The sequence below is a fragment of the Notothenia rossii genome (genome assembly GCF_949606895.1).
Source record: "Notothenia rossii genome assembly, chromosome: 7".
In the NCBI taxonomy this organism is placed as follows: Eukaryota; Metazoa; Chordata; class Actinopteri; order Perciformes; family Nototheniidae; genus Notothenia; species Notothenia rossii.
Genome location: NC_136905.1, coordinates 31,950,975 through 31,966,225, shown reverse-complemented (window position 1 = coordinate 31,966,225; position 15,251 = coordinate 31,950,975). Strand labels below are relative to the sequence as shown.

The 15,251-nt window shown below is 42.4% G+C and overlaps 1 protein-coding gene across 4 annotated transcripts in view; it reads left to right on the top strand.

Annotated features, from left to right (window-relative positions):
- The window catches only part of LOC307013871 (proprotein convertase subtilisin/kexin type 4-like), a 246,017-nt gene that overhangs the window by 142,221 nt on the left and 88,545 nt on the right, over nt 1-15,251 (top strand). For all 4 annotated transcript variants that reach the window (XM_079641472.1, XM_079641473.1, XM_079641470.1 and 1 more), the window contains 5 exons: nt 9,567-9,604; nt 10,400-10,479; nt 11,206-11,294; nt 13,539-13,711; nt 14,588-14,803. In XM_079641472.1, coding sequence (XP_079497598.1) covers nt 9,567-9,604; nt 10,400-10,479; nt 11,206-11,294; nt 13,539-13,711; nt 14,588-14,803 — 596 coding nt within the window. The remainder of the gene's footprint in view (nt 1-9,566; nt 9,605-10,399; nt 10,480-11,205; nt 11,295-13,538; nt 13,712-14,587; nt 14,804-15,251) is intronic.

Below are 15,251 nucleotides of genomic sequence, written 5' to 3'. Positions count from 1 at the left end.
TTTTTCCAATCCTACCTCAATAAAATTTTAATACAGTATGAAATAAACTATGAAATCACTTTTTTCTTTTTTCCTTCGGCCTTACCGTTCACAAGGCGCCGCACTTCTTGTGCACTGTTTCCATCGAATGTTCCTCCACAAGCAGCTTCAGACTTTTCAGCTTTGGGTGCAAAAACATGGCCAGTTTGTGCAGGAGGTGTATCTCGTACTTTTCAACCAGAATTGTGAGACATTTTGCCTTTAGAGAGGAGAATGTCAGGTTGTCAGCGGAGGATGGTTGCAGGTGGCGTTTGAGGCGATCAAGCCACACAGCGGTGAGGTGAAGGGTTGGAGTTTTGGATGCCTCCAGTGCCTTAGTAGCCTCCTTGAATCTCTGAAGAAACATCACCATTGCATTCAAAGTGTCTTCGCTCAAGTCGTTCAGACGACCCTCTTCCCCCCTTTCCAACAGCAGTGCACGAACGTCCTCATATTGACAGCTGATCGACTCGAGCATTGTGTGGACTGAGTTCCAGCGTGTTTCCACTGATGCTTTTAACGTCTTTTTAAGGCGATTCTGGAGACTCGTTTGCTTAAAGTAAGTTACGAGTGACTTTGCCCCCGTGACAAGCGTAGTCACTTCCTCTCCGAACGCATCTTCTGGTTTCCCGATCGTAGTGTAAAGCACGGTGTTAAGGATGTGTGCAGCACAGCTCAGTCTTGTGACGGAGCGAAGGGCTGCCACTATGTTTGAACCCCTATCTGTCACATACACCAGTTTGGTGAAGAAATCCTCAATGCTGTATCTCCGCAGGGCTTGGATTATTGCTGGTTTGATACTATCAGACGTTTTACGCAAGGTGCTATCCCATTCCGACGTAGAAAGCACCCTTTCGACTAGCTCCCACTTGCTATTGATGTAATGTATTGTGTGACAAAGGTAGCTTATTTTCCGTTAATCATCGGTCCACATGTCTAAAGTGACTGCTCCATTGTACTCACTCATCTGTTCTCTCAGCTCAGGAATTATGCTCTGGCGTATGTCTTCTGCATATTTTGTCACTCTGCGAGATATTGTTGTCGGATCTGGTAACAGCTGCATTGCATCGACAAGGCCAGCCCGCGCACCAATGTCAATCAATCCCTCTGCTAATCCAGTGAAACCATCGCCACATACCGTTTCGAATGATCTAACATCACTGCAGACAAATTGTACTGCTAATTTGGACACCGTCTCCTTGTCTTCCCTTTTGGGTGCTTTAAGATCACGGTTATTGGTGAAGTATTGATTGATTGGTCTTGTACCTGTGGCATTGGCAGCGCAGCTCGACTCCATTTTATTTTTTCGAAGTACCTAGCTTGCGGCTATCATAGGCCAACACTTTTTTGCACTTCTTGCAAGCAGCGAACCCAGCGACCTGGTTGTGTTCTCCATCTAGGATGAGTCCAAAAGCCTCCCAGATAATGGATTTTGCTCTTGATGAAGAGTTTTCGGCAATACTGTATTCTCCGCTGAAGAGCTTCGCCTTCACCGGCTCAGTCATTTTGAATGTGGCGCGCTCAGCAGCAGATTGGCGGCGCATATGTTATGATGATGCGCGGGCCCGCGGGGGAAAGGTCATAGGATTTAAACATTACATTAAATTATCATTTTTATATATTTCTTATGCAACACCCGCGATCCGACCTGCATCTTCTTTGTTTTACCCGGACCCGAACCCGAATATTTTTTGTTGAAAGAATACCACCCGCGATTCACTGTTTTCGCGGGTACCCGACCCGATGCAGGACTCTGCCTCAGATAGGAGCCTGAAGATGAGGTACTCAAGCACACCACTGACACAGTTCTGGTGTGGTGTGGAGAAGGAGTATCCTGAATTGGGGAAACATGCCCTGAATGAACTGTTGCCTTTTGGGTCCACATACCTGTGTGAGGTGACATTCTCCGCCATGACCCACATCAAGACTAAACACAGGAACAGACTCAACTTGGAGAATAACCTGGTCACAGCTGTTGCAACAATCTCCCCCAGACTCACAAAACTGATGAGGGAGAAACAGGCTCAAGTGTCACATTAATTGGTGAGTTACCTTACTTTTTTTTAAATCTTTAAACAATGGCTATTATAATGTATATGATTAGTTATGATTGAATATGATTTAAGTGTCACATTAATTGTCGCATTGGGACACACGTAGACAAAAATATCCCCCTCTTCTCTATCTCTCCTCGTCACTTCTCTCCTTCTTCCACTCCCAGGTTTCACCTTAGCTACACACACACACATTTCTCACACATTTCTCACACACACACACACACACACACACACACACACACACACACACACACACACACACACACACACACACACACACACACACGTATGGGCCGCCGTGCTAATTTTAATGTGGGCCGCCGTGCCAATTTGCCTATACACTGCTCTGTCATCTCATGGTGGCTGGTGGCTATCCATGGTGAATGGTGTGTCAGAAATGTAGTCCTATTATTAGGCTATGTTTTCGTTGTCCTTGTGGTTTGTTGGACTTTATGTCATATTATATCATTATCTGATATATATTTCGTTTCTACTATATTTCGTTTCTATACCCTTTGTAGAAACGAAATCTTAAATATTACACCTTTTCTTTGGTTACTTTTCTTTCAAACGTTGTTTTAAATTGTAATCTTGACTGAGCGACTTTTTACGCACGAGCGTCAGATTACCACCAAGGACTCCCGATATAATGTCAAGCTTTATTGGGTTTAAAGGGCCCGGTCATGTGGCCCCGCCCCCTGGCCCGGGTCTGATATGTGCTGCCACTGCACACACACACACACACACACACACACACACACACACACACACACACACACACACACACACACACACACACACTTGATTATTACGGTATATGGTTATTATATCCCTCTCACATTTTTATATTCAGATCTAATTCTATATTTATTTACTTCTGCTATTACCCTGCCCATACCTATACCCCCTTCCCCCATGCTGCTATGACACCCACATTTACCCAAGGGGATCAATAAAGGAATATCTCATCTGATTGTATCATATCGTATCGTATCGCATCGTATCTCATCTCATCTCATCTCATCTTATCTTAGTTTTGTAGCAGATTCTTCAGTGCTTTGTTAACTTAATGTTACAATGGGAATGAAGTGATGATGTCAGACCTCAGAACTAAAGCTTTACTTCAATAAACTGCCAACCTGTGTGACCATGTGACTTTATCCAGGTCATCCACACACACACACACACACACACACACACACACACACACACACACACACACACACACACACACACATACACACAGCCGGTCTACCACAATATATAGACTATTAATATATCCTGGGGATCACCACGATTGATTGCGTAGTAGGGGGTACTTTAGGTTGGCTTGAAATGCTTTGGGGGTACAGTACTCAAAAAAGGTTGGGAACCACTGGTCTAGCAGATAGATCAGCGCTGTCCCTCTGCGTTGCGCCATCCCGCTGCATTTGGTCCCATCCGCCAGCTCGATTGAATGGGGGTCGGGCTGGAATGTGTTGTCAAAGCTCTTGAACTTGGCGATATCGTTCACTATGTGGGATGTCGCTCCGGCGTCCACCATGATGCCCTTCTTCTTTATGTTTGCTGATGACCTCTCGCTGTTTGCCTGCTTGGCCATGAAGCAATGATCCTCGTCGCCGTTGTCCTCCTCTTCTTCCTCTGCAACCTTCCTGGCTCCGTCTTCTTTTCCCTTTTTCCTGCACAGGGACTCTGTGTGTGTGTTGCTCTTGCAGTGACTGCACCACACTTTCTGGGTGCACTTGCTTCTAATGTGTCCTTTTTCTCCAAACTTGTAACAAGTCACTGAAGTCAGAGTGGGTTCTCCATTCTTCCTGTGTGTCTTGGTGCCTTGTCTACTTTGCCTTGTGTTAGTCTTCATCACACTGTCCATAGATCCAGTCGTCCTCATCTTCTCAGATTCTTCATAGATCCTCAGTCTTCTCTTGAAGTCTTTAAATGTAACATCATCCTCGTTCTGTGTTACATGGACAGCCAGTGGCCTGAATGAATCTGGCAGTCCATTCAAAATGGTGGCTACAAGCAGCCCATCACTCATGTTCTCTCCTGCATCACGTAGAGCTGCAATTATATTCTCAGCCCTTATCATGTAATCAGTAACAGTTTCATTGTCTGCCATTTGTATGGTGGTCAATGATGTATACAGGTTTAGAATCCTTGGCTTGCTTTTTCCTGAATAGTGCTCCCTCAATAATTTCAGGGCTTTCCTTCCATCCTCGGCGGCATCATGTCTTATCAATGACAGGCTCTTATCATCCAGGGCATTCACTAACTGTGCATAACACTCTTCATTTTTTCCTGGATCTGCAGCTAATGCGGCTTCACCCGTGGGCACTCGCAAAATAGTGTCTTTTAGCTTCAAAATGTGCAAACGGCTAAGGAATCTCGTCTCCCACAGATCATACTTATCTTCTGTTCCATCGAATAAAATCTGCTGGGATGTTCCTGCTCCGGCCATTTTTTACGTTGCATCCACGTTAACACGTCTTCTCTTTATACAGTTCACTTATCTCCAAACATTGGGTTGCGGCTTGTAGAAACACCGTGTCTTCAGTTTACGCGGGAGTCTCTCAGCGCCGTCTTCATCCAGGTCCCACTAGTAGCTTCTCTTGGCTAACAGCTCGTTCTTCTGTTACCTTGTTGCTCTAGACTGGCATTCCTGGGCCCATAACCTGTTATGCGAAGTGCGTTGCGGTGGAGATTTAATAGAACTCAGTAGTAGACAGCTTCCTTTTAGCCTTCATTAGGCATATTTATTTATCGTGGTAGGAGAGATGCGGTTGTGCTGCCGCATCAGCTCTCGGTCCAAACAACATCTGAACGGATAAGGTAGAGGCCACATGTAGTGCAAGGTATAGTCAGTGACGTCACGTCCTGGACGCACTGCAGACAACTTTGCCCTCTGCAGGACACAATGAGCAAGGGCGCACATAATTGTACAACATTTAACAGTTCTGACATCTTCGCTCGCGCTGAACAGTAGTGATGGGAATTCCGGCTCTTCTTGGTGAGCCGGATCATTTGGCTCGGCTCACCAAGAAGAGCCGGCTCTTTACGGCTCCCAAACGGCTCTTCAGTTTACCACATATTATACCTTTTATAATTAAATCAAATGTAGTCCTGTTTTGACTAATGATTTATATGTGTACACATCACTTAAATTATTCAATACATCCTTTGTACTGAAGTATTCAAAAGTAAAAATTACATGTTTAATATAAATAATTTGCTGTGGCCAAATGTTTTCATTGCATTTGCAGACCCTTGTAACTCTCTGATACCACCCCATGAATGCACTGACTTGCTTGTAGAACCACGCTACACAAAACAGATAGCAACACCTATAAAAACTATTTAAAAAAAGGGGCTACTCTATCGACATTTTAAAATTACATTTAAAGAAAAGGCCGATTCTGTGAGCTGCAGCTGACCACGCCCCCCTGCAGGAGAGAGGAGCGTGCTCTGAGATCAGCTGCTGGGCTCTCAGAAGAGGGGGAGAAAAAGAGATCTCCCTCCTCCATGTTTTAGTCTTATAGAAGTAAGAAGAGAAGTGGGGCAGAAACCCTCCTTTTTACGCAGCGGTCCAGACATAGACATCAAACGGCGACACATATTAAGTTGATATTTACTTTGGCATTAGGGCAGGGATATCTAGATACTTTCCAAGGTTTGACATCATGAATTGTGCTACTTTTAAAGCAAGCAACGATGTTTTCAAATCTGTAATCAAAAAGCTCCTCAAAAACGTTATCGAAGCAGTTCCTGCCGTTGTCCTGACTATTTTTCTTTAGCGGATACATGTCAATTTAAATAAATACATACAACTATTTTTTAAATCAATAAAATCATTTTCTAAATCCATAAAAGCATTTCAATTAATACTGTGAGTCATGTCGTTACTTTGTTGAGAAGGTGGCCATGTAATAAGCGGGATAATGTGCACATTGCGCATTGCATAATGTGCCTTCATGCCGATCTAGATCCCTCCGCGAAAAAAAAGAGGAAGAACCGGCTCGTTCGCGGGCGCGAACCGGTTCCCGTCGTTCACTTAAAAGAGCCGGCTCAAAGAGCCGGCTCGTTCGCGACCGACACATCACTACTGGACACTCACAACACATGTCACTCCCACGTGGCCGAATGGGCTTTTAGGGAGGGGTGAAAGCGCACCCAGCAAAATAATCGTATTTTGTCAATTATGCTGTTTTCCTAATTGTCGCAAGCCATAATCGTAATCGCGATTAAAATACGATTAATTGCACAGCCCTAGTTTGTAGACTTCTGGGGCCGTATTCACAAAGCATTTTATCTTACCGCTAGGAGTGCTCCTAACTCGCGCTAAAACATTTTACGTGGGAGTTTTTTCTTAAAAGTTATTCACAAAGCCGCTGAGACCTACTCATACTAAGGATAAATCACTAAGAGTGACGCGCCGTTGCTATGGAGTACGTCGATTCTCGTGCATGAGTTTAGAAGCGGTCAGTACGGTGATTGGTTGTTCAGAGCAGGCGGTCTCGCTGAAACTCATCCGCAACATCCCACAAACGAGCCCACTAAATCACCGAAAAACAAGGAAATAGCCTAGGCTAGAAATGTATTCCTATCAAATAGTCATGGACAGTACAGTTAGCAGAATACACGCATGATGACATGTTTGTGCAGACCACGATAATGACGTTGTATATGCACGTTAAAGAGAGAGAGCAAACAATAAAAATACGTAAATTGCATTAAATCAAGGAGGCAATTAAAAGCACTCTGCAAACTATTATCCAATGAGCATATTTCCAGCACTTAAACACTTTCAATAACAGCCCATACCGCCGTTCAAGTCCCCCTATCATGATGAATGAAAACAATCTGCGTGTTGATGGAATGTACTTTCTTTCTATTGACGAACACGTCCTCATCTTTTGATGGCGCAATTATTTTTATGTCAATAGCACCGACCACACCGACCACACCTGCATTGCCATGAAGTTGGCTTTGATCCTGTGTAGTTGTTGATTGTCCAAAGGAAACCGGATAAACTGTTGGATGATATGTGGTCTAGAGAGCGCGTTGATGGTTTGGTTTATGGCACGGCTGACTGATGGTTGCGATATTCCTAAATCGTCGGCATTGCAAAGTTGCATTTTCCTACATTGCTAAATATCGTAGTGTTGCCAAACATTTTTATTTCCGGACTAATCGGGTTATTCCTGTTAGTCGGGGATGTTATTGCATCCCGCACTAATTCCACAATAAGTTTGATACCCTCACGATTTAGCCTATATCTCTTGATTAATTCACAGTCTTCCATTGTCTCCAAAACATTTCGTCTCGCAGCCATTTTCAGATTCTTTGTGAATAGGTCTTACTGAGTTAGGAGTCCTCTCGAGGACTTTTTAGCTCTCCTAAACTTAGGTGCTACTTTTAGGCCTAAAATACTTTGTGAATTGCTCTTAGTGAATACAATTAGGAGTCCTAAATTTAAGACTGACACGCCCATTATGTTTAGGAGTTTCTCCTAAATTCGCCAGTTAGGAGCTACTTTTAGCCCTAAGATCCTTTGTGAATACGGCCCCTGGTGTGGAGGGTGGAGAGGAGTGAGGCCCTGTAATGCATGTACCACTAGCAGCTACCATGCTAGCTAGCTTAGTTAGCAAGATGCATCCGTAATTCCTATTGACTTTTCAACAGTGAAAGAAATGCTAAAAACTAATTTTACTAACCATAAATAAATAACATTCAACACCTTAGAGTATCTTTAGGTACAACGTACTGCTGAAGAACAGCGTGACAGAGACACTGCATCGAACGCCGACCTTGTGGTAGCAAAGCTGTGGTGGAGAGTTTTCACTGATAAGTGAGCCATAAAGCATACCCTGCTTTATCATCAGTTTTACTCAAAGACTTGAATCTAGTGGTTGAAACCATACACTCTTTAAAAAATGTCACTGAGGTAATACATCAAGTGAAAAGTAAGGACATTTTCTCATAGACTTCTATACATCGTATTTCTCCTTGCAGCCAGTTAAGGCCCTGCTGGCCGTTTCAAAGAATGCTGGTTCACTACACTTTCTCATTGGTTTAACTTTTTAGACCCATGGTTTGCCAGTTGGAAAGATGAATACAATTGAAAGAGAGAAATATAATTCAAAACAAATTGTATGTAAAGTACTTAACAACAGGAAAATGAGGAAGTGTGTATGATGAAGACCCAAAGTGGTGTATGGGGGAGAGAATAAAGCATCAGTGGTTATGTAGAAAATGTAGTAGCTTGACCTGGCATGGCATGCCACAGCATGGTACGGCAAGGCAGGCTCCAATGAGGTTCACCCACCCAGAGCTCCATCCCGCCTGAGCTCAACACAATCAGGCCTCAACGGCAAAAACACACTGGAGGTTACCATGACAACCCGGAGGCACTGCTTGCGTGGGACAAAGGCTGGCAGGTCCTGTGTGTGTGTGTGTGTGTGTGTGTGTGTGTGTGTGTGTGTGTGTGTGTGTGTGTGTGTGTGTGTGTGTGTGTGTGTGTGTGTGTGTGTGTGTGTGTGTGTGTGTGTGTGTGTGTGTGTGTGTGTGTGTGTGTGTGTGTGTGTGTGTGTGTGTGTGTGTGTGTGTGTGTGTGTGTGTGTGTGTGTGTGTGTGTGTGTGTGTGTGTGTGTGTGTGTGTGATTGAGAGAGAGAGAGAGAGAGTGAGTGATGTCTGGCATAGCGGGCGCGGCCCTCCTGGGGCCCTCATTCGTTTGTCTCTAGCTGAGACCACAGGAGCCCTGATGCAGCAGAGATGATGGAGGAGGAGGAGGAGGTGGTTTGGGTGAGAAGAGGGGGCGAGAAAGGCAAGGGGGCAACAGAAAGAAAGGCACCTGATGTGGAAGAATAATAAGTGAAGAATAATAAGAAATAAAAATACCCAAAATTCATACATTCATAACATTTTTGGAAGGGATTATTCTGTGCCTGTTTGTTCGCTCACTCGTCCATCAGTCATGTGCAATACGCTCTTGTCATACGCTTTGATCTTGACAATCTGGGTTTGAAAAATAGACTCCACCGTTACACTTTGGCAAATTAATTACCCCAATTAGTATGGTACTCAACATTTCAAAGTTTTAATAACCTGTCTACCACACTGCAAGTTCAAATGACTTGAAAAGCTCTTATATGCCTCAACAGAAAATATTAAAACATTAAGTGCACTTACTGAACGGAAATATTAAAATCTCTACATCTCTACGGTGGCCGACAGGTGCAAACACGTTACAACGGCCCAAAACATTTACATTAGGAGAAACGTGATAGAAAGTGAAGGTGATTCTTCATTTGCGTGTGTTTTACAACGTTTGTTTATTTAAATTTGCATTGTTTTTTAAAGTGCAGCACGTTTTTCTTAATGCAAGTGTTGTAGCAAGTCTTCCCCTTTAGGCCACTGTACATGTCAGTATCACTATCAAGATTGTAATGTAATTATTGAGTAATTTAAAATGTTTTATTTTTTGTCTTTTTCAGGTGTGGATCACACAAACAAGGACCTAAAGAAAAACTTTGTAAGTAAACTTAAAATATAAGAATTTATTTTTACAATAACGATTTTCACTTGTTATTTAAGCTAGGCAGTAAAACCTTATCTTATTATTCTAGTGATCTTGTTTACAGCAGATTTGCAGGATAGGTATGCAGTGTAAGTTCTGATTCAGCGGTTTTTATATTAGTTTTCCAAAAGAACTGCTTGGTTACACAACTATGCTCGGATTTCAGTGGACCGAAATTTGTGTATTGACTTTCCCTTAAACTGCCCAACGTCTCTATTACTTAAAACATGAGACAATAAAACGTTCATACAGTGATGAAGCTGTTTTATTCTGTTAGGCTGGTGTTACGCTGGCGAGCCATAAAGCATATGTGGAGTGGCAGTGCTGTTTGCACCTGCCTTGTCATTTATAATCCTATAGGCAGTTTGAAGCACACAGGCCAACTTGTACTTTGTCAGAGCAGATTGTCTGGCATGGATAAGCCTGGCTGTAGAGAGATACATAATTGCTCTTGTACGGTATCCTGCCAAGACATCCTCCTCGCGTTATGCCTATATACACTGGCAAACAAGTCATTCAAACATGCTCTCACTTTTATGAGGCTCACATAAACCACACAGTCACAGTCACAGGCTTCCCCCTCAGTGACAGTGATTGCTGTAAGTCAGGAGAAAAATTGTTGACGGACTAATTCAAGTGCCAGTATCGAGAGTTTTTCAGGGGATTTCTTCATTTCCTGTCATGTCACTCTGATATTTTGTTTTGTCGAGGGTTTCACCGTGTTCTATTTGTTTCCCGTCTGGATTACAGGAGGCCCTTGCCAGTTTCGACCTGGCTGCTTCACACGGTCTTTCTCATGATCCCATGCCAGTCAGGGATGAGGAGAATAGGTAAAGAGAGTTGTTCACATTTTTTCTTTTTTGAAAGTCAGTGAACTGACCATTTATCCTGTCTTGCCACAAAGACGCAAGACAAAGTTTAAGAACTAGATTGTATAATCTGGTCTAATGTTAGTTGCTAACATGCTACAAACTAAGAAGAAATATGTTCATCAACTACCTTTTTAACTAACAAGATGATAATAAGATGGCATTGACGTCTTTAAAGACTAACTGTGGCTACGTCACCATTCAATATTGTTAGCAAAAAAGCAGTCACTAAAATGTTGTTAATTTTAAACAATCTTTGCCAAAATCTCTTCTTATTTCTCGGTTCAATTTTTTTTTTTAATAATGCATTTCCTTGTCCTTTGCTCTGCACGCTGTATCAGTACTACATTGTCACCATACAATAACAACAGTCATAAAGAATTGCAGTAACTTATTTACTTTAAAACTTGAGGTAAAGAAGACATATTATGCTTATGTTAAGGTTGATATGTGTATTTTGTGCCTCTACTGAGACATGTTTACATTCTTTATGGTTCATAAAGTGCTTTGTCTTTCTCCTACATCAGGACAAAAACCGCCAGACTAAGGGACAATTTCATCCCACAGGCCATAAGACTATTTAACATCTGAGCTTACACTATTTTTATATTTATTGGTTTTTTTTAATTCATTTTTTGTATGTCTTGTAAATTGCACTGTCTAACATCTCATCCCTCTCTGTTGCAGTCATGGTACTCGCTGTGCAGGGGAAGTTGCCATGGAGGCCAATAACTCCTACTGCGGTGTGGGCATCGCTTTCAATGCCAGGATCGGAGGTGAGCAAACAACACAGCCTTAGCAAGACAGTGGGAGGCAGTGCATTGTGGGTGGATTGGCCAAGGCTTTGACATGGCATTTTCAAAAATACTTGTTTAAGTAGTCCCAATTGTGTGATAATGCAAAAACGAAAATTAGCAACAAATGCTTAACATGAACAATATTTTAAAAATCTAACAAATTTCTCTTTTTGCTTTATACGTTGATGCAAAAATAATAAAGAAAATAAATAAGAAAATAAAAAAGCATGAGACAGATTTGTAAATGAACTTTCCCTCAGAAAGCAAATGAAAAAATGTGTTAAAATGTTTGGTATTGCATTGGAAATAATGTCAAAGTAAAGTGCTAGTGCCCTGTTTGTTTAGTTAGAATGTATCTTAATGTTAAAAAAAAACATAAGATGCTCTGTAGCCACCTTATTCGTAGCGCTCGGACACTGCATCGATGTTTTTGTCATGCTTAAATGGGCGTGCTTGAATCTCAATTGGGTTGGAAGAACGACGCGTAAAAGCTATATATCTGTTTTAAAGTCTATAAGTTGAAATTTTACATTCTAAAAAGAGTATGTGATACCATGTATTTCCTGTGTATGTATGGTTTTGGGTTCGTGTGACAGACCCACTCGCGGTGACTGGCTGCCATTGAGCCGTGCTGACCCTATTTAACAGCTCTTTTTTTGGTGGGAGCTCCAGTAATGGCTTTTTTAGTGTTGGCTGTAACATCGGCGATGGGATGACTGAACCGAACACACAAGACAGGCAATTTTTGTGTTGTGAAATCAAAGATTTTTATGTGATACTCTAAGAGGGCCATAAACCACAAGTTAATGAGGAGTACATGACGTGTTTGAGTAAGAAAATGTCCCGCAGCGATCTGATCTGAAGGCAGCAGCAGCATTCACTTTGATCAGGATGTAGAAATGGTGGAATCCCCTGGTTGAACTCTGACATTTGACCTCTGGGACCTTTAGCCAGAGACTGAATCTACAAAAAAAGACAGTTTGTGAGGCAAGACCAGGAATCTCTTTCCAGAGTTAGTATTAATTTCACCTTGCTGTGTCTATTCCGTCCCGACTCCTAAACAGAGTCTGGCACACAGGAGATGAAGGGCCAAGACCCAAATGAAAGATGCATGCTCACTGTGAGCCTTACCTCTCAGTATGCCTCTCTTTGGGAAAGGTACCTGAGAGCCTCAGTGAATTTCTATGCTTCTGTTAGATTTGATGTTGTTTTGAAAGAAGGCGCTAAATGAACGTGATGAATCATCTGAAGGAAAACCATTTAAGCCCGAATGAATCAGCTTGAATGGATGTATGTTTGTCACACAAAATATGCTGTCTGTTCCTTTAGAATACATTGTGATGAATGGCAAGCAGATTATAATAAGACAACTAGAAGAAGAGATATTTGTTCCTTTTGTTTTCACAATATGATCACAAGACAAACTTAAGAATGTCCTTCAGCGCAAAATCAAATGTACATTTCAAGTTTTATTTTGAAATTTGAACACTTCACAGTCATTCAAATGTACCCCATTGCTATGAAAGGTTCGTTAAAATGGCTATAATCTTTATTAGCATATTAATAATAGATCACAGGATGAGTATTAGTACATTTAAAGTGGCCCTATTATGCTTTTTGGGGTTTTCCCTTTGCTGTAGTCAGTGTGTTATATAAGTTTTTGTGCACATTGTGGTGACTCACAATCCAGCAGAAAAATCGAAATCATTATCTCTAAATAATCAAATATAATCAGTTACGCTGACCTAGACCATCAAGCTTAAACATATATATCAAAAAACAAAAATCACCTAGTTTAAAATAACCCTTTATATATTCATGTTAACATCCAGCAGTGGAGTTAATGCATAACAAATAAAGTATAGCCATAAGAATCAGGCAATAATAGAATACATACAGCGAGTTCAGAGCGAAGAAGACACACACATATGAAACAAGGTGAATCAGACAGATACAATAGGCACAGACAACTGAGAAAAGACGGTAGGAGACTCTACTGCACTCTGAGCCAGCTACTCGAAGAGGGCTTACAATGTGTGTGTGACGCCTTCTCGACTCAAGTATCGTGTCAAAACTCTATAACTTTTTGTTGGCATACAACATTAACTTTACAACTTCAAAACACAATCTCTGTGTCTGTGCTGCAGAAGCACCAGGATGCTACATGCTCTTTCGGAACATCTTTGAAAGGAATGTTTTTTGTGACCTTTTGGATCCGTCCAGGTATCCGCTTGTTGGCCGGTTCTGTCACCGATGCAATGGAGGCCACAGCCCTGACCTTCAACATGCACTTCATCGACATCTACGTCTGCAGCTGGGGCCCGCGGGACGACGGGGCCGAGATAGACGGCCCCCACCGCCTGACAGCGCGGGCCCTTCGGCTAGGAACTCACGAGGCACGGCTTTCATCTCCTCGTTCACATTGCTGTCTGTCAGACGGAGAGCAGAGCTTCACGCTGTCAGTTGGGCTGAGAGTGGAAGGAGAAAATGTCAAGTATAGGGATTATAAAGAGGGATTTAAATACACACCTATAAGACTTTACAAAAAAAGTACTGTCCTGCAGGTGTTTCAGACTAGAGAGGGATTTACGAATCATGATTATTAATCTGATTAAATGTGGCTATATATAAATTATCTTTTGACAAGTCTATGGGACTTCTCTCTAATTTCATGTGCTTGTAACGGCTCCCTTTATGCTTTTTGGGGTGTTCCTCTTCCTGTAGTGGGTTGTACTGTATAGGTTTTTGTGCATGTAAATGGACTGCAAAGGGAGTTGCTAGTTCTGATAATGTAAGTCTCTTTTTTACCTGATTTCATCAACAGAAAAAAAAGGAACTTTCATTTTGGGTGTTTAGGTCAATTTACTTTAGATTCCATTTTCAATTTCTGCAATCTGTGCATTGAAATAAGAAATTGTACGGCTCCCACTTTTTTAAAATCAATTCAGAAATCTCAGGAAAAAAAACAAAAAAAAACTGAATATAATATCCTCCACTTTGTACAACCAGTACTATCCACAACAGTTTTTTGAATAAATAGGGTAAAAAGTTAGCATCAATATCTTTTTTCCAACTAGAAAAATACTTTTTATTTCATGTATTCCCTTTTAGTTTGAACTGCAGGTCCTATTTGTCCTCCCTATGTAAATATATACAGTGTGATATATTCATGTGTGACATTTGAAAGGCCCTGCTGACCGCTAGATGGAAACATTCTTTATGAATCCGCTTCATGCTCTTTAACTCTGACGTCCCTCTGTTTGTGTTGTCAGGGCCGGGGTGGGAAGGGCAGCGTCTTTGTGTGGGCGGCAGGTAACGGTGGGATGCAGCTCGACCACTGCGGCGCCGACGGCTATGTTAACTCCATCTACACTATAGCCATTGGCGCTGTCACTCAAACGGGGAAGCCCGCCCACTTCGGCGAGCCCTGCCCCGGTGTGATGGCCGTTACTCTGACAGGGGCCAGCGTGGGAAGCCCCCTACCTCTGGTTAGTGTGCATGTATCGCCTAACACATCTAAAAACAGTGTTTATCATTAATGAGTGTGTGTATGTGTGTGTGTGCCAGCAAACCTGCTCTTTGGCTCCTGTGAGCTGCGAGAAGCCTGTTAAAGAGCAGCGACTGGTGTGATATTTATAGAGGCCTGCCAAATGACCTAGGTGACTGCTGGGCACACACACACACACACACACACACACACACACACACACACACACACACACACGCACTCGCAAACACACAGAAGCAAATGAGTGTTAATTGGAGGTAAAGCGCGGCTGCAATGGCTGAGAGAAAATAGAGAAGAAGGAGCCGAGGTGTTGATGGCAGAGGTAACAGTGAAGAACAGGAGGAAACACAGCGCTAACTCCAGGGCTACAGAAACAGAAAGGGACATTTTTATCCGTTTGATATCACTTCTGTCTTCTGTGATGTCTG